This window comes from Enhydra lutris, unplaced genomic scaffold, assembly GCF_002288905.1.
Source record: "Enhydra lutris kenyoni isolate GAN:26980312 unplaced genomic scaffold, ASM228890v2 scaffoldscaffold6, whole genome shotgun sequence".
Classification (NCBI taxonomy): domain Eukaryota; kingdom Metazoa; phylum Chordata; class Mammalia; order Carnivora; family Mustelidae; genus Enhydra; species Enhydra lutris.
This window is the reverse complement of record NW_019154090.1, coordinates 4,476,178-4,498,491: the sequence shown is the minus strand read 5'-3', so window position 1 is coordinate 4,498,491 and position 22,314 is coordinate 4,476,178. Positions and strand designations below refer to the sequence as shown.

The 22,314-nt window shown below is 49.5% G+C and overlaps 1 protein-coding gene across 1 annotated transcript in view; it reads right to left on the bottom strand.

The window, feature by feature from the left end:
- Nucleotides 1–22,314, bottom strand: part of LOC111141507 (APC down-regulated 1 like) — a 91,523-nt gene that overhangs the window by 3,713 nt on the left and 65,496 nt on the right. The window contains 3 exon segments of the mRNA XM_022494111.1: nucleotides 1,665–2,217; nucleotides 5,110–5,248; nucleotides 6,309–6,516. Of these exon segments, the coding sequence (XP_022349819.1) occupies nucleotides 1,665–2,217; nucleotides 5,110–5,248; nucleotides 6,309–6,516 (900 nt within the window).

Genomic DNA, 22,314 nt, shown 5'->3' with positions numbered 1-22,314 from the left:
GGACTTCTGTGCTTCTCTGCTCCCCAGAGGAGGGGGTGGGAGAGGAGAAGAGGGCAGCGGGGCTCATCCCTAGTACCCTTCTTTGGGGTCCTTTGACAAGCAGCTGCTCCCAGAGGTGAGAAATTGCCCATCTGGTTTAGTTCCTTGAGTACTGAGTACACAGTAGGCTCTCAATACTTGCTGAATGACCTGAGGGTTGCCCAAGGGCTCACTTGAGAGGGGCTCCTGAACTCATGCCTCCAGTCTGTTCATTCTCACTTTTGAAAAATATTCCTGGGTTACCTAGTAGAGACATTCTTCTCATGGCATCCTACCTTGACTTCAGTTTCAAGAAACCCCAACTGATAAAAGTTAACTTGTAATTGTGGGTGTAGGCAAGGAAGCCCTGCAGTTTCTGGAACCTCTGGCTTTGTTTCCTGTCTCCTAGTAACAATGTTGCAGATACTGGGAACATGTTTGCACTCAATTAGGGAGAATAAAGGTTCCTGGGTCACAAATTAATGCTGTAAGACTTGGGTAGCTGTTTTAATAGAATTGGTTTCTGTTTAAATTCGCTATTTGATACTTCTGCAAACATTTTCCTGGGGGTGGGGGTGGGGTGGTGGTCCCAAGTCTTCAAGCAGCTGCATTGGAGAAGTCCTGAGCCTCCACGCCTCGAGGGCCAGGCTCTATGCCACGTGCCCAGAGTACATCTCACACACGTGAAGAGCAGATTCTTTCTGCCTGTGTGCTCATCAGGCAGAGAAGGGCTACCAGGTCTCCCCCAAATGGGGGCAGTGTGCTGTGATCACTTAATTTAAAATCTAGGTTAAGGACCTCGAGTGAAATTCACATTGGAGCTGGGTTGGGGGAAGTACATCTCCCTTCACAGGGCAGCCTCCTACCCAGAGGGCAGTCCGTGGGCCATCTGGGAGCCTTTTGGAAATGCAGAGTCCCAGGTCCCACCCCAGAACCCCCCCCAGGACCTGACTCTGCATTCTCAGAAGATGCCCAGGTGATGGCATCTTGAGAACAGGGGCCGAGGAGTGCTGCTTTACCCAGCATTAGTGTGAATGGGTACACTCAGCATCTCTGGCTCCAGACACCAAAGAGGTGCACGCGGGGCTCTTGGAGTCACCTTCTCTGGGTTCTGTGGCTGTCCAGCAGAGCCCTGGAGGAGGACTGACCTCTCCTGCATTCATTCACTAAGCTTTATTGGCCCCCACTGTGTGCCAGACCCTGGGCCGTGTGTAGGGACCCAGGAGAGGACAGGGCCCCACCCGTGCAGAGTCTACTGCTAGAGAAGGTGGCAATTAACAAGTGAACAAACCATGCAGCCCGGGAAGCTGAGTGCTGGAAAATGTGCAGAGTAGGGATTGGCGGGAACAGCTGATCTGAGAACTGAGACACACCTGCCCAAGTGCCCAGCACGAGCAGAAGAGGACCCTGTGGGGACCACAAGAAGGATGTCAGGAGGACCAGGCACAGACAAGCTGAGCAGCGGTTCCTTTGGAAAAAGCCAGCCCTGTATAGACCTATCTCAAGCAGAGGGAACAGCATGTGCAAATGCCTTGAGGCCAGCAGGCCAGCAAGGGGGTACAGAGAGGGTCTGAGGCAGGGACCAGACCGTAGAGGGCCCGCTGGGTTGGGGCCCAGAGCTCACCCTCCCAGGGCCCCAGACTCACCAGGGCACTCTGCAGCGGGCGCTGGTAGCCCGTGGGCCGGTAGTGCCACCTCTCCCCTCGGTCGGTGTGGATGTCCCCCAGGTAGAGCTCCTCCACCAGCCGGGGCCCAGCCCGAGGCTGCGGTTGCACGTGCCGTAGCATGCGGACCAGGCTGAGCTCGTGCATGGTGAAGCCCAGGGCTTCCATGCAGTCCTGCTTGGCCCGGGCGCTCAGCAGCTCATACAGGGCCCCGGGCAGCCAGGCCCGGGCTGGGGGCAGCCGCCGGGCACAGTCCTGGCCCACCCGGGTCTGGTTGAGACTCCTGGTGACATCGAGCAGGCTGTGGCGGCTGTGAAAGACGATGCCCACCTTGTGCAGGTGGTAATCGGCCTCGGTGGCCCCTCGGGTGACCCAGGAGGCCCGGCGCAGGCGGACTTTGCCCTTGATGAGCAGGGAGTGGGCAGGCTCCCGGCAGAAAGGGTCCCTGTAGTAGAACTGGTAGGCTCGGAAGAGGCGGTTAGGGTAGAAGGTGTAGGAGCGGGTGAGGAACTCGGGTCCCGGGCGCACCTCACAGCTGTCAGAGAGAGAGAGATAGAGAGAGAGAGAGAGAGAGGTTGGGCAGAGCAGGGAGAGCCTGCATGGTGAGCCCCTCTCCTTCCAGGCTGGACCCTGCTCCCACAGCCTCTATTTCAGACCTCAGTCCAGAGCTGGACCCTGATAAGCCTCGGTTTCCCTAATTGGTCTCACCCACCCCCTTAGAGGCCGAGTGCCTTTCACTTGCCTTGTGGCCTCCACAAAAGCGTTCTTCTGCTTCCTCCGATCCTAACTGCCTCCTTTAGCCATCACCCGCCCTCACGGCATGGGTCCTCATACCTGTGGATACCTCGTGGCCCAAGAAGTATGCAGACTCTGCAGCCAGAGGACCCAGGTTCAAATCCCATTCCTGTCCCTCAGCGGCTGTGGATAATGCCCAGCTCCTTCCTCTGTGACACGGAGGCGTCAGACCCACAGTCAGGGTCTCTAGGAAACGTGAAGAATGGTGGTGGTGCCCGAGAGGTGCTTAGGAAACAGGCTCTTTTGCATCATTTGGGGGGCCCCATGCCATGAGCCCCAGGAGGCAGTGGCCTCCTTCTTGCCCCAGTGGATCCTCGGCCCCTGGCTCAGAGCCTGGCACACAGCAGACCCTCCCCAGGGCCTCATGGAGGGAATCGTGGCTGATGCGCAGTCACTTCCAGTCTCCCCTTCGCTCAGTTGACTTCCCTGACCAAGTTCCATTCGTGCCTGTGACAGGTTTATTGATCTAAACCAGGGATCACCAAACTTTTTCTGTAAAGGGTCAGGTAATAAGTATTTCTGTTTGGGTGCGCGACCTGGTCTCTAGCGCTAAAGCAGCCAGAGACAATAAGTAAATGGGGTAAGGTGGGGCATAGCTGTGTGCCAATAAAACTTTATTTACAAAACAGGCAGTGGGCCAGACTTGGCCCCCAGGATCGCTTCTGCTGGTGGTAAAGCAAGCACGTGGGGTTGGGCACAAAGGGAAGCTGAATGACTCCTAGATCCACGGCCGCAGCCGGGTTTGGGGGCAGGGTAGCCTCTGAGACTGCATTGAGGGCGCAGACAGGGGGGCGGCTGGGTGAGTTCTAGGGGGAAACAGCGGACAAGGCCCCCTTTACACACTGCTGTGAACTCTCATAGTAGTTTTCATAGCAAGATGGATGGAGCAAAAGAAACATGTTCTTACCCAGCACGAAAACAGTTCCTTTTCTTTTCTTCCAATCTTTCTGATTATGTTAAGGAGAAAGTCTCTGTTGGAGCTAACGTGTCTGTAACACCAACCTCCCTTCTCTTCCCGAGAAAACGGACTCAGGACCCAAGGCAGGTAACGAATCTAGTGAGAATCTAATTATGTTGTTTCGTTTTCATTGACTTTCTTTTTTACAGTTACCTCCTATTTATGGCAGGAGGCTCTGCCCTCCCTCTGCGGGATGATACTACGCTTCCTTTAAAAGTAATTGCAGTACGCTGTAAATGTGTACAGTTTACTGTTTACCAATTATGCCTCAATAAAGCTGGAAAAATAAATGAATATATTTAGGTAAACAAAAGCAAGCTGGTGTAAAGAAAAATGGTAAAGAATTGCCAGTACAGGAGGTCGTTGAAGACGGAGGGAGGCGACTCACACACATGAGCCGGGAGCCATAGTCCTGTCCTCACCTGTGTCTCGGACAGGGCCGGGGGCAAGAGATTTGCCTACGGGAGGCAGCAGGTCACAGTGAACAACCTCAGTGGGCCCCAGACTCTAGATCATTCCCTGCATTGCCTCCAGGAAGCAGCAAAGCCTGTCTGGAGAACATGAGGAGGAACTTTCTAGGAAGACAGTTCTAGAAGTTTCTAGAAGAACTGTCCTGGAACGCTGTTGTCTCAGGGCAGAAGGAGCCTGCACCCAGTTCTGACCTTCCCCACAGCCCAGTTCTGTCTTGGGGTGACCCACACCGGTGGCGCCTGGATCTCACCTGGACTGTGGAGTCAGGATGGGGACAGAGCCTGGGAACGCATCCAAAGTGGCTTAGTAGTGCTCTCGTCCCCTCCCTCCACCCAGAGTGCTAACAGATGTTTGGCAGTTGAGTTTCTCCCTGACCCCAGGAGGTACATGGAGGACGTGGAGAGGCCAGTGCCTGACTGCAGAACAGGACTGGCCCCAAGGGGATGGCGGGGGAGGAAAGGATGTACTAGGTGTGGAGGAGGCCACGGCCGCCCTTCTCCCTCTCCCAGGAGGGAGGACTTAGACAGCTGCTGTAGCATCTGTGCCCCAAGGATGAGGGTCAGAGCACAAATCCCACTGCCCAGAGCAGTGAACAGGGCCTCTGAAATGTCAGGCAAGCCTGTCCGGTTAGGAAGAAAATTCAACAGACAAGCAGGATGGCTGGGCCCTCTCCACCCTCTCCTCTGCCTCGTCCTGTCTCAGGACCTTTGCGCCAGCTTCTCCCTCTGCCTGGCCACCTCCCCTGGGCCTCTGGATGGCTAATTCTTCTTTTAGCTCTCAGCGGAACATTGCCACCTCTGAGAAGCGCCCCCCGCCCGGGTTGCTGGTTCTCACATCCGTGGCTCCATGTCCTTCGTGGCAGAGCTTAGCACCATCTCAGGTTCACCACACTTACTTCTGGGTCCACATGTCTGCTGCCTGTCCCCACAGTGGCTCCCCCGTCCCTAGTGGGCACTCAGTAAGTACTGCAGCCTGGGTGCTCAGTATGTCACACACATGGATTTCATCCATGGCCGCATTCGGCTGGGACACGTTCTGCCCACCAGGCTCGTGCTATGGAGGGGGGTCAGCAGAGCCACACGTTTGGCCGGTAGCAGGCCTCTTGGACAACTGGTTGAATCGGGTCGTGTAGACACTGAAGCCCAGAGGGGGTGCAGTCTCCCTGCCTGGGGGCCTGTGATCAGGGCGACCTCAGGGTCTTACCCGGTAGAGACCCAGGGCCCGTCGAGGCGTGGGGGCAGCAGCACAGTGACGGGGGCTCTGCTGGGCGCGGGCTGTTGGCAGCGGGGTTCCTGGTGTAGACGGCTACCCCCGGCGGTCCCAGTCGCCTCTGTGGTGCGGGCTGCAAAGCAGACAGACAGGAGTTAGGGGTCCTGACGCGCTCCAGAAACTCTGCCTGCCCTCCCGAGCCATCCTGGGCCACAGCGGGGTCAGAGGCCAGCCGGGGTCTGCCGCCACCTGCACCGTGGCCCTGCCCGGGGGCATCCAGCTCTGCCTCAGCCACACCTGAGTCAGGGTGCCTGGGTCAGCGCCTGGAGTTGTCACCTGCGTCTCCACCTTGGAGGGGCACGACCCCAGGCTCCTGAGCTGCTGTGCAGCCAGGCACCGGCACGTGGTGACTGAAGGACTCCACACTCCAGGACAAGGGGCCCTCTAGACTCAGCCCAAGGTGCTGGGCAGTGGGACTTCTCCCCCCGCCCCCCGCCCCGAAGAGCCCAGGTTCTCCTTGACCTCTGCCCCGTGGAACAGACCAGAACTGCCGCCAGCCTCTGGAGGCCGCTCGTGGAATGGTCCCTCCTTGGTGCCAGGCCCGTGTACTGCCCGCCTGAGCACCACGGGCCCCAGGCCCACACCTGGCCCTTAGCAGGTACCCGGGAAGCGTGCGGCGGGTAGGGGGGCTGATGGGTGCAGCTGGCGGGGTGGCCAGGGAGGAATCGGAGGCTCAGGGAGGACGGCCGTGAGCAGCCGGGGCCTCACACCCTCCTGAGTGACCCCACATGTGCTCATCTTATGGAGACAAGCCAGGTGTGGCCTTGGGAGTGCGCCCAGTCTCTTCTACATGATGTCCCAAGGCGAGAGCACCAGGGCCTTCAGCTGCTAAAGAGCAGCGATTTCCCCAGAAACCGTCATCTCCACTCAGAGCGCTGGGCTTGACAGAGCCCAGATGGCGGGATGTGTGGGAAGCCTGGCGGCCAGCGAGGTCCGAATATTACAGCAACAGGCTGTGCTGAGGGGCCGCCTCGACCCGCTGGCCGCCCCTGCAGCAGGCCTGCCAAAGACACTTCCTCCCGCCGAGCCTGCGGGCCAAGTGCTCGGGGGCCGGCTTGGGGACACAGGCCCAGAGGGGCCCGGGGGGCGCCCAGGAAGGCTTGTGGGCTGCATGAGAAGCACGTGAAAGGTACACTCTGCCCCCTTCTCCACCACACACTGCAGCTTCCCGGTACCACCAGAGAAGGCCTGGGGAGGCCTGAGGTCCCCACACTGTCCCTCAGCAGCTGTCTGATGGGGCGGGTGGCCCCGGACAGCTTCTCCAGAAAATGAGGCAGAGTAGATCCCTCGCCTCCTGGAGGCCCAGAGGCTCCTCTGGAGACTCGTGGGGTCCCCAGAGACCTACAGACACAGAGAAAGCGCAGGTGGGACCTGCCACAGCAGTGACGGCAGCCACTGGTTCTGTAAACCGTGTATCCATCCCACGGGTTTTAGTGGCCGCCTGACCTTCGCGACGACCCTCGGAGACGGCCGTGAGCGTTCACTTCCTTTCTGGGGCAGAGAGACAGCCTGGGGGAACCCAGATGCTGCTCAGATGTGACAAAGGACAAAGCTCAGATGGTCAGACCGGCCTGATGGTTCCACCGTTGGCCGTCTTCCATCACAGCCAGGGGGACGGGGCTTTTTTCAAGACTTGGGGGGGATGAATTTGCTGAATGAATGGATGAATGGATGAATGGATGAGCAGGCAGACCTGCTGGTGCAGCTCAGGGCCCTTGCTGTATTCCTGCTGTGTCCTCCCTGGTTTTAACCAGCCAAATAGGAGAAACGAAAACCACCGGCCAGTCAGCTGGGGCTGACCTGGCCCCAGACGACACATGGCCACTCTGCGGGGAGCTCACGGGGAGCACGTGGCAAGGGGAGTCTTGAGAAAGGAGCTTGTGGGTAGTTCCGCAGTATCTTGGGCACATCTCACTTCTTGAGGACCAGAAGCAGGACCTTGTGGCATGTGGGCAGGCACTGAAATCGGGCCAGATGGCCAGCATGGCCCTGTCAGGGAACCCGAGCCAGGGCCGCCTCCGAGTCAGCTTCTCCAACCTTCTTGTGCTCCTGCAAGCCCCTTCTCGGGAGACACCGGGTCCCCTGGATTCAGTCTGCGGGTTCACGTTAACACCATCACTGTCAAGGAAATCTATCCGAATGTTTTGATTTGGGGAATGTTGATTCGGAGAAGCAGAGGGAAGAAAAGGACCAAAGGGGTCAGTGTTAATTGCCTGGTTGGAAGATCGAGCTTGTATCTCAGAAAAAAAGAGCAAACGGGCCCTGAAAATTATATTGACATTGTTTCCACAAAGCTCTGTTTCTTGAGGAAATGTTTTCTGTTGAAAGCAAAACAGGCCTTTTCCCCCTGTACTCCCTGAAGCACTGAGAAGGCCCTAGATGTTGCTTTTTTGCTGTGAATTCTCAGACGGCATGTTCCTGCGGAGGGTGTTTTAGTCTGTCTTGTTTTTCAGTGAGAAATTAGGATTTAATGAAGTCAGGAGACGACACAAAATCTCGCTGTATCCACAACAGACACACAAAATGCAAAACACAACTGGAGGCCTTTGTGGAAGGACCAGAGCAGAGCCGGCCTCGGCCTCTTGGCCGTTTGCAGAGCTTCAATTTAAAGGTTGCAAAAATTAAATTAACCAGTTACAAATGAACCTGGGCAAGTTGTTCTGTTGTAGCTTTTGAAGTAGCTTTTTTATTTTTTTCTTTCTCTCCCCTTTTCCTGCCCCCCCTCTGTTTGCCCCCCCACCCTGCCCCAAACAGTCTCAGCTAAAGGAACATCTGAAAGCAGATGGTACCGCAGGCCAATTGCACAACTTTTCACAGGGACCTGTTAGACTGAGTTCAATGCATGGGCCAAATTGATTTTTATCAACCATGGATTTTTAATTAACAGCGGTGTCCACTTACCGCCATCCATTATTTACTGTTTACCCACTAATTAAAAATTATGCTGCTTTTGCACTCGTAAGAGCAGGGACATTTGAAATTAGATAGCCTCGTTCAAATTACCTGCAGAATTACATCCAGAGCGCCCAACTGCTCAGAGCGAGCTTCTGGGGTTTAAAATATGATCTGCTCCAACCTTTATGTGTTACCGTGAGTCAGGATGCCAGAGACAGCCCACACAGGCCCGCACCGTAGGGAGCCTGCCTGGGATCTTAAGGGGGAAAATGCTTGATTTTCTCGACTGAGCGCAGACACCCAGCGGAGACCATCTCCAGATCAGCGGCTGCTGAGTCCTCGTAGCAATCCCAGAGGGAGCGGCCTGTCTGTGCCTTCCACGTGCCCATCATGTCTGTGGACCAGCTGGCGTGGTCTCACTACTACCCAGGGCATAGGTTCTGTCCATGCCCCCATTCTGCAGATGAGGAAACAGGTTCAGAGAGTGGAGATACTTGGCTGGTGTCACTTACCCCAGACGGACGCTTCTTATCCAATTAAAAAATAAATTTTGGCGAAATAAACCCAACGTACAACTCATCATTTTAACCCCTGTAAAGCCTACGAGTTAAAATTCAGTAGCATGTAGGCCATTCCCCAGGCCGTGCAGCTGTTAGCACTGTCTGGTTCCAGAATGTTCTTATCACCCCAAAAGGAGGCTCTGTACGCATCAGTGGTCACTCTCCATTCTCTCCTCTCAAACCCCAGCAACCGCTAATCTGCTTTCTGTCCCTGTGGATGGGCCTGTTCTGGGTTTTTCCTAGAAATGGTGTTACAAATAGGTGCTCTTCTCATATCCAGCCTTTGGAGCACGTCTGTTCGGTGGATGTGGTGATCCTCATTTTAGAGATGAAAATGCAGGCTCAGAGAGATTCACAGCCCGCTCCACGATGCGTGTTTTCTTCAAAGATCACGACAAATATGGGGCCGAGTGCAAAGGGGAGGAGGTGGGGAAGAGACACGGGGTGCATAGGCAGTAAAACATTGGCTCTTTGGAGGTCATTCTTTTGGGGACAAAAAGCAACAGAAAAGCAGTCGCATCTCCTATCCTAATTGGCTGGTGCTGGGGTCCCAGGAGGTGAGCCCGGTGATTCGGGGGCGGCAGCGAGCACTCAGCCGGCTGGTTTTGCACTGATTTCAGAGGGTCTTAAAAAGCAGCCACAGTTCCCACAGCAAACTTGGGCTGCACGGTCCACATTGCTGAGGACAAGACTGAATTTTAAAAGGGGCTTGGTCTGTGCTTGATTTGAAAATATTAAAGAATGCTTTACGTGAATAATCCCTAATGAGTAAATGCATAAGTGACTCGTCTATAGCCCGAGGGGCACACAGAACGAGGGGGGACGGGCGTGAGGTTCACTCATCACTGCACCCCAACCATGCAGAAGGGCAGTGGCTGTGTGTCCTAGAGCAGCTCTTTCAAAAGACCACAAGTGGGGTGACTGAAACAACACAACCTCATGCTGTCAGAGCTGGCAGACCGGAGGTCTGAAACCAAGGTGTGGGCAGGGCCATGCTCTTCTGAGGCTGTAGGGGAGGATTGTTCTGGTATCTTCTGGCTTCTGATGGCTCCAGCCCTTCCTTGGCTTGGAGGTGCATTGCTCCGGGTTCTGCCTCCATCGACACATGGACTTCTTTCCTGTCTTTCCAGTGTCATCCAACATATCCCATCATATTTCTTTATGGGGTGTTCCTAGAGAAGGACAGGGATGAAACTTTCCTGCCTCAGGGCTGTTGTTCATGCTGTTCCTTGGGCAGAGCACTGTTCCTCTGCTTAGTGCTGTGTTCTCCCTCTGCCCGGAGGTCTGAGGATAAATGGCAGCTCCCAGCAAGTTGACATCGGACACTCCCTTCTGCTATTTTCTGCTCCCTTTTTGTTCTGTGTGGCACTCATTGCAGCTGACAATTATTTTTTTGCTTTCTGTCTTTTATGTACTTTTATTTTTTGACTTTTCCATTTGAAATAATTTCAGACTTAGGAAAATGTTGCAAAAGTAATAGAAAGTTCTAGCAAACTTCATCCAGTTCCCCAAACGTCACTATCACCCACAGACATGGTACTTGATCAAGACTAGGACATTGACATTGGTAAGGTGTTACTAAGTAATCTACAAGCCCTAGACAGGTTTCACCAACTCCCCCATGACTTTCTCCTCTTTGGTGTAGGATCCAGTTCAGGATCACACATCCCATTTATTTTTCACGTCTCTAGTCTCCTTTAACCAAGAACTTCCTTGGTCTTTGTCTTTCACAACCTTGACGCCTTTTGAAGACCTCTGGCCCGTACTTCGTAGTGTGTTTCTCAACTTGGGCTTGTCTGATGTTTCTTTATGATTCAAGTCAGCTTTTGCAGTTTTGGTAAGAATGTCATAGAGGTGATGTGTGACTCTCAGGACAACATCTCAGGAAGCACATGGTCTCACTTTGTCCCAATACTGGTGATGTTCACTTGGTTAGTTGCTTTAGGAGGTGTCTGCTATGTTTCTCCACACTGTTAAATTACTACATTTCTCTTTGTAATTAATAATTATCTTATGGGGATAGACTTAGATAATGTAAATGGCTTGTTTCTCATTATACGTTCCCCCCACTAATTTTAGCATCTGTTGATGACCATTGATGATTCTTGCCTACAACAATTATTCCTGCAGTGTTTTCCAAATGGGCGTTCCTGAGTTCCATCATCTTTTCTGAATGTACTGATTGGAATTGTGCTGTAAGGAAGCACTTTCTTTTCTCCCACGCATCTCTTTGTTTAATTGTTATTTGCATTAGTATGAACCCAGATATATATATTTTATAAGTTACGACCCATTGCTATCATCTATTCGTTTTGTTGCTGAATTGTCCCTGACTTGGTCTTTAGGTGATCATTCAACTTAGCTCTTATGTAACTTTCTACATGACCTTGTCATTTTTGTGAGCATTTCCTTATTTTCTGGTACTGAAAGACCTTCTAGGCTCATTGCTCTGGAATCCACCATTTCTTCAAGGAATCCTGGTTCTTCTTTTTTTTTTTTTTTGGAGGATGGTGTTTAGAAACCAAGATCTGGGTGCTGGGTGTGCTCACTGCTGCTGGGGTGTCCCTCTAGGTTCCTCAATTTTTTCCTTCCTTCTTTCCTTCTTCTTTCCTTCCTTCCTTCCTTCCTTCATTCATTCCTCCCTTCCTTCCTCCCTTCCTTCCCCTCTCTCTGCCTTTCTTTCTTTTCTTTTTTCTTTCTTTCCCTTTCCTTTCTTTTCCTTCCTTCCTTCCCTCTCTCCCTTTCTTTTTTTCTTCTCTTTCCCTTTCTTTCCCTTTCCTCTTTTCTTCCTTCCTTTCTCTCACTGTCTTCCCATTAATCTGCCTGTTCATGAGGACAGGTCTTTATCTCTCTTGTTTTCTGCTGGTTCTTCAGCACCTAGCATAGTGCCTGATGGATGCTCAATTCATATTTTTTGTCATGGCATGAAAGCACTTAGAACAACGACTGTACATAGTAAGTGCTCAATAAACATTAGGTATAATTGCACCTTTAGTTGAATGAATGAATGACTTGTGCACCGGAAGACTGATGTACGTGAGCTCCTTGTTGACACTTCTCCCACCCTTTGGGGTTTCTTCTCTTAAAAATCAGCTGGTAATTTCCATTATGTGTGTGGCTATTAGAGTCAGGCTTGAAATGGAAGCAGAGAAAGAGAAGGCTTATAGTTGTTGGGATAACTAACAATCTGGCTAAGGGTGGAAGGATGGTTAGTAAGGGAATTCCCAGCAGGCTGGGGATCTTGGATGAACCAAGAAAATAGAGAAGAAAGAGAAATAGGTGGAGATATAAGTGTGGGCATTGAATTCTGCTGAGAGCTTTGAGGACAGGCTGGATCCAGCACCAGAACCTGATGCCAGGTGCTTTGCTCGAAAGCCTTTGTTGAACCTTGGAACCCACCCCAGCTAAACCAGGACCCTGCTGTGGTTGCACACCCCAGGGAAGGCTCCATCTAGCTCCTGGCACTGTTCAGTAGAAACAGAATGGAAGTCACAAATGTGAGCCGTGTATGGGATTTTACATTTTCTAGTAGCCACGTTAAAACAGCTAAAAGGTAACAGGTGAGATTAATTTTAATGATATTTTATTCAGCCCCAAATATTGTGTTTTAACATGTAGTAAGTATGAAAACTATTAAGATATATGCTTTTTCTTCATAAAAGACTTGGAAATGAGGTATGTGTTGACAGTCTTGACACAACTCAATTTAGACTGACTGCATTTCAGGGGTTCGGGGCCACATGCGGCTGGTGGCTGCCGTCCTGGGCAGCCTAACTCTGGCTCAGGCACGGAGTGTGTGTGCCCCCATTTTGTGGTATTGGAGTTTTTCAAGCTGGTTTCTGAAGACCACTGGCATCTGAGGGGGGAGCAGAGGGGAAACCTAGTGAGTGGAGCTCTAGCCCCACCCCCAGCTTTAGCCCAAGTAGCCCCTGGTTTATACAGTGGGATGCTGATTAAAAGATCTGCTTTGGGGGGGGAAAAAGTGTTCTCTTGCTTAAAAAAAAAAAAGTCTGAAATCCTCTGGTTTATTTCAAAATCCTCAGCTTGAGGTAATTCACCTAGAATGTTTGGACTTGGAAGCTTACGCACATTTAAATGAAAATCCCCCCAGCAAAGAACCTCTCTTGATTAGAGGTGACTGCTTTTTACAGACTGAGATGTGCGGGCGCCTATCGGTGCGCGCTGGCAGCTTGGCCAACAAGCTTCGGAAACCAGCTGTTGAAATGGCGGCTGTTGCTGTGTTGTGCTTTCCAATGAAGTCATTGCACGAAAGGCACGCAGAGTTTCCATTTAAACTCCCCCGAGAAGACTACAGATCGTCATGCTACGACAGTACCAGGCAATCGCAGAAATATGAAGACAAACTAGGAATCCTAAGGAGTCTAAATTTCCTTTTTGGTGTGGATGGCTGCTCTTCAGATCCCTTCTATGTCCCTCATTTGACCATAACTGAAACTCATCATCCATCTAATCCGAGGCCTTCGTGTTCAAGGCCGAGTGCTGGGGCGGGGGGGAGAGATGGGCTTGCGTTCTTGGGAAACGCAGACATGGTGTGCGCTAGACAAAGTCCGCTCCACCGTCCGCGCCCCGCAGCATCCTGGACCCTGAAGCGTGCCCTCCTTTGCTGGCGGTGCTGGGAGAGTGGAAAGTTGCCCCCGGGGGATTCTGGAGGGATTGGGTGCCGGAGAAGCGGATTCCAGCTGGCGGGAAGGAAGAGGGCATCAGAGTCAGATGTCAGTTATTGAAAGGCTGGTGAAGGGTCGAGCTTGGTTTGCCCCCGTCTACCCAGTTCTCCGTGAAAAGTCCCCGGTCAGGCGCGACCATGGACAGGGTGGGTGGATAAAGGTGGGTCTCACTCGGTGCCGCCTGGAAGAGGGGATTGCTTTATGTTGGTTTCCAAAATTGGAAACATTTCATATGGGGAGCGGCCGGTCACACAGCCGCCCCAGCCCCCACTCCAGCCTGTGCTGAGCATTTTCTGCAGAGGGAGAAGGAAACGTACAGCTCCTGGGATGGGAAAGGAATGGGGAGGTTTGGGAGACGAGTCTCGCCCACCAGGCCCGGCTCATCAGCCAGCGTTTTTTTGTTTGTTTGTTTAGGAATGTTCCGGAACAAAACCGGTTCACATCAAAACCCTCCCTCGGCCCCATGATAATGCTAATTACTGCTCGTTCCGGCTGGGACTTCCACCCAGATGAAGACTGGGAAAGCCCAGCCAAAGCCCAGCTGTTAGCGAATAGCCAAGGCATTAGGGTGATTGATGGAAGGTTTTGCCTTTTCACCCAGATGTTCTGGTGTCTTGGAGACAAGGCCTCGTCAGCTCAACTCTAGCGCCTGTGTTCCCAGATCTGCATGCTGGCCCTCCGATGTTCATAATTCATGCCGAATCCAGTCCGCGCTGTCCACTGATAGCAGCATTCCATCCTGTGCTTTGAGGAGGGGGCGAGGGGTGTGGGGGCTTGGAAGGATAGTGCGTGGGCTTCCCCAGGCCTTCTGAGTGTGCCTGGGCCAGACGCCCTGGTGTCTGCCATGAGGGTGTAAGTTATAAGTCAGGATTTGCTCAATAGAACGTGTGTCTCGAAAGTCTCCCTTGTTCGCCCTCTTGGCAGAAGACTGAAGCTTCCATTGTTCTATAGAACAGGAATTTGGTAAGATAATCACTAGGTTTTGACATATTCAATAAGAAGGAAGACGTGTGTGTCATCGCGGTGAAGACTCTGGAAAAAAGTAAAGGAAAAGGGATCTTCGGGCCGTATGTTGAGGAGCTCAACTCTTCATGGGGCCTTGGGAGCTGCTTCTCCACCAGTTCTTCCCTGGAGGGGCCAAGAATGTTCTTGTCCCACGGAAATGTTAGGTCTTGAAGAGAGAAGGATGGAGTTTGGTGGTTTCTATTGAGCGTCTTTGGGCCTGAGAACTCCCGGGAGATGTGGGGGGTCCCGGGGAGCAACCCCGCGTTGGGGGAAGTACACCACTTACTGGGCTGTTTGTGGGAGTCTCCACAAGGGGGCCCTCTTGAGCTTTGGTTGGGGTGGTTGGGCGCCCTGGGTGCGACGGAGAACCACCTACTCCAGCCCCGGCCTCCAGTCCCGGACCACCAAGGCTTCCTCACCCATCCTGACGTTGGTGAAGAGCGAGCCCATGGAAGGCCAGCGCTGGGCCCCATGCTTTCTCCCATGGGGCATCGTGTCCGCTCCCACAGAGAACATATTTGGAGACTGAAGGACATGGGTAATGGGGTCACTTAGCCTTGCCTCCTTTCAAAGAAGTTTGCAGCACAGAACAGAAACTCCAATGGGAACCACAAGAAAGAGCATCTAGGAAGCTTCATAAACAATGAAACAAAACATCCTGCCTCCTTGAGCCTTTCCCTAAAGATGCAGGTGGGGGAGGGGGACCTTTGGGTCAGCGGCGACAGGAAGCACGGAGATTTTAAATGCAGGAAAATTATTGTAATTTCACAAATCAATTTTTCTTACATTGCGTTGAGATTAAGTTCGTGGTCTCTTCCATACGTTGAAAATAACGAATTTCCCTAGAGAGCAATTTTGTGGGAAAACCTACATCATGTTTCGAAAAACCCATTTTGTTAGGAGTTACCAGATTTTATTTTAAGAGAAATGGTAATATTTAATTATGGCATTATTTTACCGTCTAGAAAATTAATGTGCTTTCAGAGTTTCAAGAGAAAAGCCTGTTGTAAGTCCAAACCCTATTTTTAAATTACCATACAAATAGAATCCCAAAGACGCAAATATTGGCTTAAGTGTTGCAGACGAGGTCCAGGAAAATGCGTTGGTTCCTAAATGTTAAATAAACAGGCTTGTAATTCTTGCTTTCCCCTGCGACCCTGGGCCAGGGCAGTCTCACGCCACTGGGGAGACACACACAGCTCACAGCGGGGATGCAGTCGGTGCGCGGGGGACGGTCACTACCGATTCGTCATCCATGTCCTGCGACCATCCCGGGAATGAGCCCACATTTCTGTAAAGCTCTAAAGTCTGCCAAACCTGCATTTACTTCTCCGATCGGTTGTGCTAACGAGCCTTTGGGGCTGGGAACTGTGATCGCCCCATCTTCCAGATGGGGAAACAGAGGCACGGGGAAGGAGAGTCTGAGAATGTTACCCAGGTCAGTGGGTGGAAAGTCCCAAACTCCAAACCAGGTCTGTTACCTGTCCCTCCTGGCTTCCTTCAACCTCCCTGCAGCCCCTGGTCCTCCTCCCCATTTATTGAACACCTACTGTGTGCCTGGCCCCCACAGTAGCAAAGATGCTTCTACGACGGCTCAGGGTCTGCTATTCCGAGCAGGGCGATCAATAGAACCTTGGAGATGTTCTGCCCAATGCTGATCCCCTCTGCTGTTGGGAGATACAAGAAGGGGCTTCCAGGAGGGGCCTCACCGCCCACATGCTCCCTGAGAGCCTTGCAGGGCAAGGAGCTGCTTGACAGGTGGACGAGAGCCGTAATGGGCACTCGGGCTGAGGCTGCGAAGGTGGCAGGGAGGTGTGAAGCAGCAGACAGGCTGAGGGAGACGTAATTAGTCCCTGTGACGTGTGGGCACAGGACGAGGGCTGTCAGGGGAGCGAGGGGGAGGCAGGCAGCTCTGGGAGTGATGCGGGGGGCCCTGTGAGCCACTTTGGGGATTCTGGAGTGTTCCTCAAACAGAGGGAGCCATGCGGGGGGCTGAGGTCAGGTGGGCGTTCTGAAAGACAGTGCTTTCCAAGGACTCTGTGCCTATCTGGGGAGACGCTGACCGGCGTTCGGGGGGAGCACGCTGGACAGCTTGCATCTGATTAGTGACATGTCCCCATTTTGATTTGGTTCGATAACTGACACATGTGGCCAGGGATTTTGTTAGCACGAGGCTAACGCATACAGGGTTAGGTTGTTTTTTCTGAAATAAGTGAAAATGAGTTACTTGCTTTAGAGAGAAACGGCGACCCAATTATGGACAGTAGCGGTCAGATGTGGCCAAATTGTCGTGGTGGCGTATGCTCAAGGTCTCCTGACTCGTGTTGAGGATGATCTAGTGTGAGTGTGTGTGTGTGTGTGTGTGTGTGAGGGGTGCGAGGTGGGGAAGGAAGGGCTGGAGCCCATGAGTGACCACCTCAAATCCCAGGCCCTGAGGCCAGGCCAGGACAGGCAGCATGGAGGGGCCAGCGCTGCTGAGATGTGGGGTGAGGGCAGGGGAGAGGTGTTGTGGGTGTGTGGGTTTGCAGCCTGGAGCCTGGAGGGGACGGTGGGGCCGCTCTCCAGACTGAGGCCTGGGGAGCTCTGTTGCTGGGCTGTGCTGTTTGAGGAGGGGCTGGGACATCCAGGAGGAGGCAGCCCTCCCTCGGGGGGCTCACTGGGGCCTCCCACCTGTCCACGATGCGCACACGGGGCGAGGGTGGAAGTTGGCCAGGGGCGGCGGCCCCAACGGAAGGGCCAGATGGGGCCCAAGGAGGGCCACCCAGAGAGGGGCACAAGTGCTGGGCGCAGGTTCTTTAAAAGTAGGGTTGCAGCTAAAACACAAGACGCACGCTTAACATTTGATTTCCGGGTACATAATGCAACACTTTTTAGTAGTAGAGTATCTCTGATATCACACTGATGAGTGTAGGCGTTTGCAGGAGAGAGACACAAAACCAGAGGGATAGAGAGATTGTGTTTTATTACTTAATTATTATTTTTATATAAGATCTTTTATGACATACACAGGGCAAGAAAAAAATGAATCAGAAGATACAGAAGGGCATGAAGGTGATGGAAAAGCTCACCCACATTTGCCTCAGCCACAGTGTATTGCCATTAACCTGCTGGCACGCAGTCCCCTTCAGACCCTGGAGGCTGGGCGGCAGGGAGAGGCAGAGCGTGGGGACTGTGGTACCTTTTGAACTTCTGTCTCTGTAACAATGCCCGGCCCATGGCAGGCACACAATACGCTTCTGCTGAATGAATGGATAAATCTTTCTGCACTTTATTTTCTTTTATACACAGATACATGCATTAATTCCATTATTATTTACAAAAATGGGACTGTTGTATGCATATTATTTGAAATCTATGTTTTTAACTTCGTAATAGATTTTAGAAATCTTTGAGGAAGATGGGCATTTTAGGACCGGAGGGACTCAGGCATATTCACTGTTTTCAGGGGAGGAACTGGAGGAAATAATGAAGTGCCACGAGCAGAAGTAATAACCAAGAGAAGCAGGTTCCCTAATCAATAAGAGTCCAATAAAAACATGCTAAACTCTTCAAACAAAAGCAATACGTGGCTTGCAGTGGAATTTTCAAAATGTATAAAAAGGTATAAAATGAAAAGCGAAAGTTGCTTTCTACCCCGAAGCCCTGGTTGCTTTCTCCAACGTGAATCATTTTAAGTTTCTTGTGCATTCTCCCAGAAAATGGTTTCATGCCTATCTCTGCATATAAATGTATATGTTTTTTATTTGGCTATTAAAATTTTTTTATGAATGCAATCTTTCTATACACATCGTTCTGCATTTTGCTTTTTACACTTAAATTATCAGGGCTATCTTTCCACCGTAGACATACCCCTTTGTGGAAAGGTAAGAGTATTCCTTTACATAGATGAACCTTGTTTTAGCTAGCCAGTCCTCTGCAGATGGTCATTTAGATCGTGGTGTGTCTTTTTGGTTGGTTTGTCTGTTGCTATTATTACATACAACAGTATGTTGGACATCGTTTTAATGTTTTAACATATCTGGAGTACATTTTGCATGTGTCCTTTGGAGAAATTCCTAACAAAGAAATTGTACATTCAATATTCTACTGGATTGAACCAAACGGTCCTCCAAAAATGCTATTTCAACTTAGCCTCCACCAATGGTATAAAGAGAATTTGGCCACACTGGGTATGATCAAAATTTTCACTTTCTCCTATCTCGCATATGAACGGTGGAAGAGAAATTATAAGTTAATGAACATTTGTGGCTAATCTCACATTTTTGTGCCTGGAAATAAACGAGGGACACGAGTTAATAAGCAGATACTCCAGTAACGTGGATTTCCACCCCTCTGTTTATTCTCACCACCACCACTCTCGGTCAAGCCACTATCATCTCTTGCCTGAAAACCTGACAGTTGCCCCTCACCATTCTCCCAGCATCTGCTCTGCCCCCTGTAATCCATTCTCCATGGAGCAGCAAGTGCAATCTTTAAAAAAATGTAGGTCAGCCTCCTGTTTCTGCAGTGTAGCTCTCTGCCTCTTCTGAAGACACCCTTGCTGTGCACAAGTAGATTTGAGGTAATATATAATTTTTCAGACAGTAGGGAAGCCCCTGAGATCCCTGGCCCCCAAACAGAGCTGAAGTGGGACTAATGGAACACGTTCTGAGGGCGAATGTCAAAGTCAGCATTGATTGTGGTGAGAACCAGGGGGCAAACCAGAGGTCACAGCGGTCCCCAATTACTGCCACCCCTTGGCTCCTGGGAGATACAAATACGAATGTTCTTTTGAGAAAAGCATGATCACTTTTTCCAAGAGTTTCCATGGGTTAAGACCAAACAAACATGACTTCCCAATTAAAGATCACCAAATGCACAAGTAAACAGCTCACTACATACTAAGAGTTAGCAGAAAGAAAAAACTTATATCCCAAGAGCAGCAAATATTGGAATTCCTATCACAGAAAAAAAGAAAAGTATGTATGAGATGTTTCATAAACTAAAACCTAGAATGAAAAAAAAAAAAGAGCAACAAACACGAGCCTATAAAAAACAACTAAGCGGATTTGGAAAGAGAGTCAAATAGAATCTTAAGAAATAAAAAATATAATTTTTGATACAAAAACTTAGTGGCTGGATCACAAAGCAGGTTAGACACGGTTGAAAAGGGAATTAGTGAACTGGAAAATAGATGTAAAGAAATTACCCAAAGTTCAGGAAAGAGAGGGGACTGAAAACTTAGGAAACACAATGGAGAGACATAGCAGCTGTAGGGGGAAAGTCTAATGTCTCCCAGAAGGAGAGAAAAGGCAGCTTAGCAGAGAAGCAGCAGGTGGAGAAACAAGGTCTCAAATATTTCCAGAAGTGATCAAGAACACCAAAAACCATGGGTGCCAGGAAGAACAGTGAGTATCAAGCAAGATTAATAAAAATAAATGAACCTTTGAACCTCTAGAACACTAAGAGTAAAAAGAGGAGAAAAGACCCATCAGCCTAGATTTGTGCACCCAGCAAAATAACCTTTCAAGAACAAGGATAAGACAAAGGCATCTTCAACTAAACAGTACCAAGTGTGGCAGGTACCAAGAGGACCACTACCTTAATAACCTTTTATGCAAGGGAACTGAAGAAGGAAGGTCTGATTTTTAGAAAGATTTAATGAACAAAGAATTTGAAAATATTGTAAATCCACACACACACAAAACAAGTAAACTAATAATCTCTAATTTTGTGGTGTCAACCCCCCCAAAAGAACCACCAGACATGACTAAAATATTGGAAAACAGCAGTACATGATTTTGGAGAGGAATATTTAGGGTTAGTGTTCTAAATTCTTTGTGTTATCAGAAAACAGTGAAGATATTAAGTGTTGAGGTGTTAAAATTTCAGAGGGAGCCAATAAATAATAGAAGTACCATATAAGGGGAAAAAAGTAATAGGAACAAACACAACCCAACTCATTTTTTAAATATATGTCGTGTGTGTGTGTGTGTACATACACACACATATGACAAGAAAGGAGGAAAAAAGCGTCAAAGCACAATTTGTAGAAAATAAGAAGAGAATAGAAACAAATCTGACTTGCTTGCCAGTTAGCAGACATTATCAAATTGGATTTTCAGAACTCCTGCTCTATGTTATTTAGATTCCTGAAGCGTAAGGACACGAAAAGGTTGAAAGTAAAGTGAGTGAAAGCCACTTACTTACTAATACTTAATAAAAGGAAACTGAATTCAGATAAAAGAGGATAGACTATAAAAAGCATTATTAAGGACAGAAGCCACTCCACAAATGGTTCAATTTGCCAGGAAGATATGATCATAAAGCAGCATGAAAATATACAAAGCAAAAATTGCTATAGACATACAGAACTATTGAAAAATCCATCATCCTGATGGAAGATTACATGGCACAATGTTTTCAATTATTTATAGGGTAAACAGACCAAAGTTAGTAATATGCAGGAGATTTTAAAGCACAATGAACAAATCTAATTCATTTTACATGTGTGTGTACATGCACAAACGGGCATGTGTGCATACATGTGTGTATTGTGTAAGTGTCTCTGTGTCTAAAACCGTGCTCAACAATGAAAGAATACACATTCTTTCCAAGCACACGTGCAGTATTTATAAAAACTGATCCTGTAGTCTGTCAAAGAATAAGTCAGCAAATTCAAATAATTGGTATCACACAGGCATAATTCCTGATCACAATGCAACTAAATTAAAAATCAGAAAGTAAAACATTTGAAAAATTCTATGTGTCTGCAAGCTAAAAACACTTCTTCTTCCCACCCCCCCACCAAGATTTATTTAGTTATTTTAGAGAAAGAGAGCAAATGGTGGGGGGTGGGGGGCGGCAGAGAGAGTCTTAATCAGACTCCACGCTGAGTGCCAGAGTCCAACGCGGGGCTCGATCTCACAACCCTGAGATGGCAACCTGAACATATTTGATCTTAGCCAAAAGGCCGAGAAGGGATGGCAACCTGAACCAAAACCGAGAGTCAGACGCTTAGCGCACTGTGCCACCCGCGTGCTCCCAAAACATTACTAAAACACCCAGTTATCAATGAATACATCAACATAAAAAATATAGTTAAAAAATTACAGAACTTACAGCTATAATGAAAATTGAAAATAGTACCTACCTAAACTTATGGAAGGCAGGGAAAACAAGGCTTTTAGGCATATAAAATAAAGGCTTTTAAGCAAATATTTAAAAGAGGAAGGCCTGAAAATTAAAGATACTTATCCAATTTAAAAAGTTAGAACCAGAAAAATAGAATAAGCCCAAATAAGGTAAAAGGAAAGAGATTTAAAAAAAAAAGCAGACATTAATAAAAGAATAAATGAGGCCCAAGTTGGTTCTCTGAAATCCTTAATAAATTAGATAAATCTCTGGTAAGACTTAACAAAAAAAGAAAGAAAGAAAAGAACAGAACAATGGTGGGTGGGAGAGACGAGTAGAGAAATAAAATCGGGAACAAAAGGGGCATAACTACAGGTCCAGCAGAAAGATTTTTGTGAAAAGGAGCTTTTGGTTCAGCTGCCGATGAACAGGTTCATGACTGAGGAATGAGCACTGATTTGAAATCGTCCCCTCCCCCAAATAAACAGAAAACAAAACAGAACACAAAACAAAAGGAAATGAACCAAAAACCCAGGCCAGAGTGTTTCTACATGAGTTCTACTAAACTTTATTACATAAACTCTTGCAATGAAGTAGAAAAAGAGAGGGCACCCCACCTCCTGTGTGAGTCCTTTGTACCGAGGGCAGGGCCCAAAGTTTATTCAATTTGGGAAACACTCTTCAGAAAAAAGGGCAAATGTATTCACACATCAAATAAAAGTAGATATTGACTTGGAAGGAGAAAAACAGCACAAGAAATTACAAATTTTATAAAGTTGGAAGAGACCACAAACATTACAACAGCCAGGAAAACAGCACACTGTCCTTATCAATCAAACTGCGGTTCCTTCCAACATTTTTGGGATCATATTGTCTTCGGT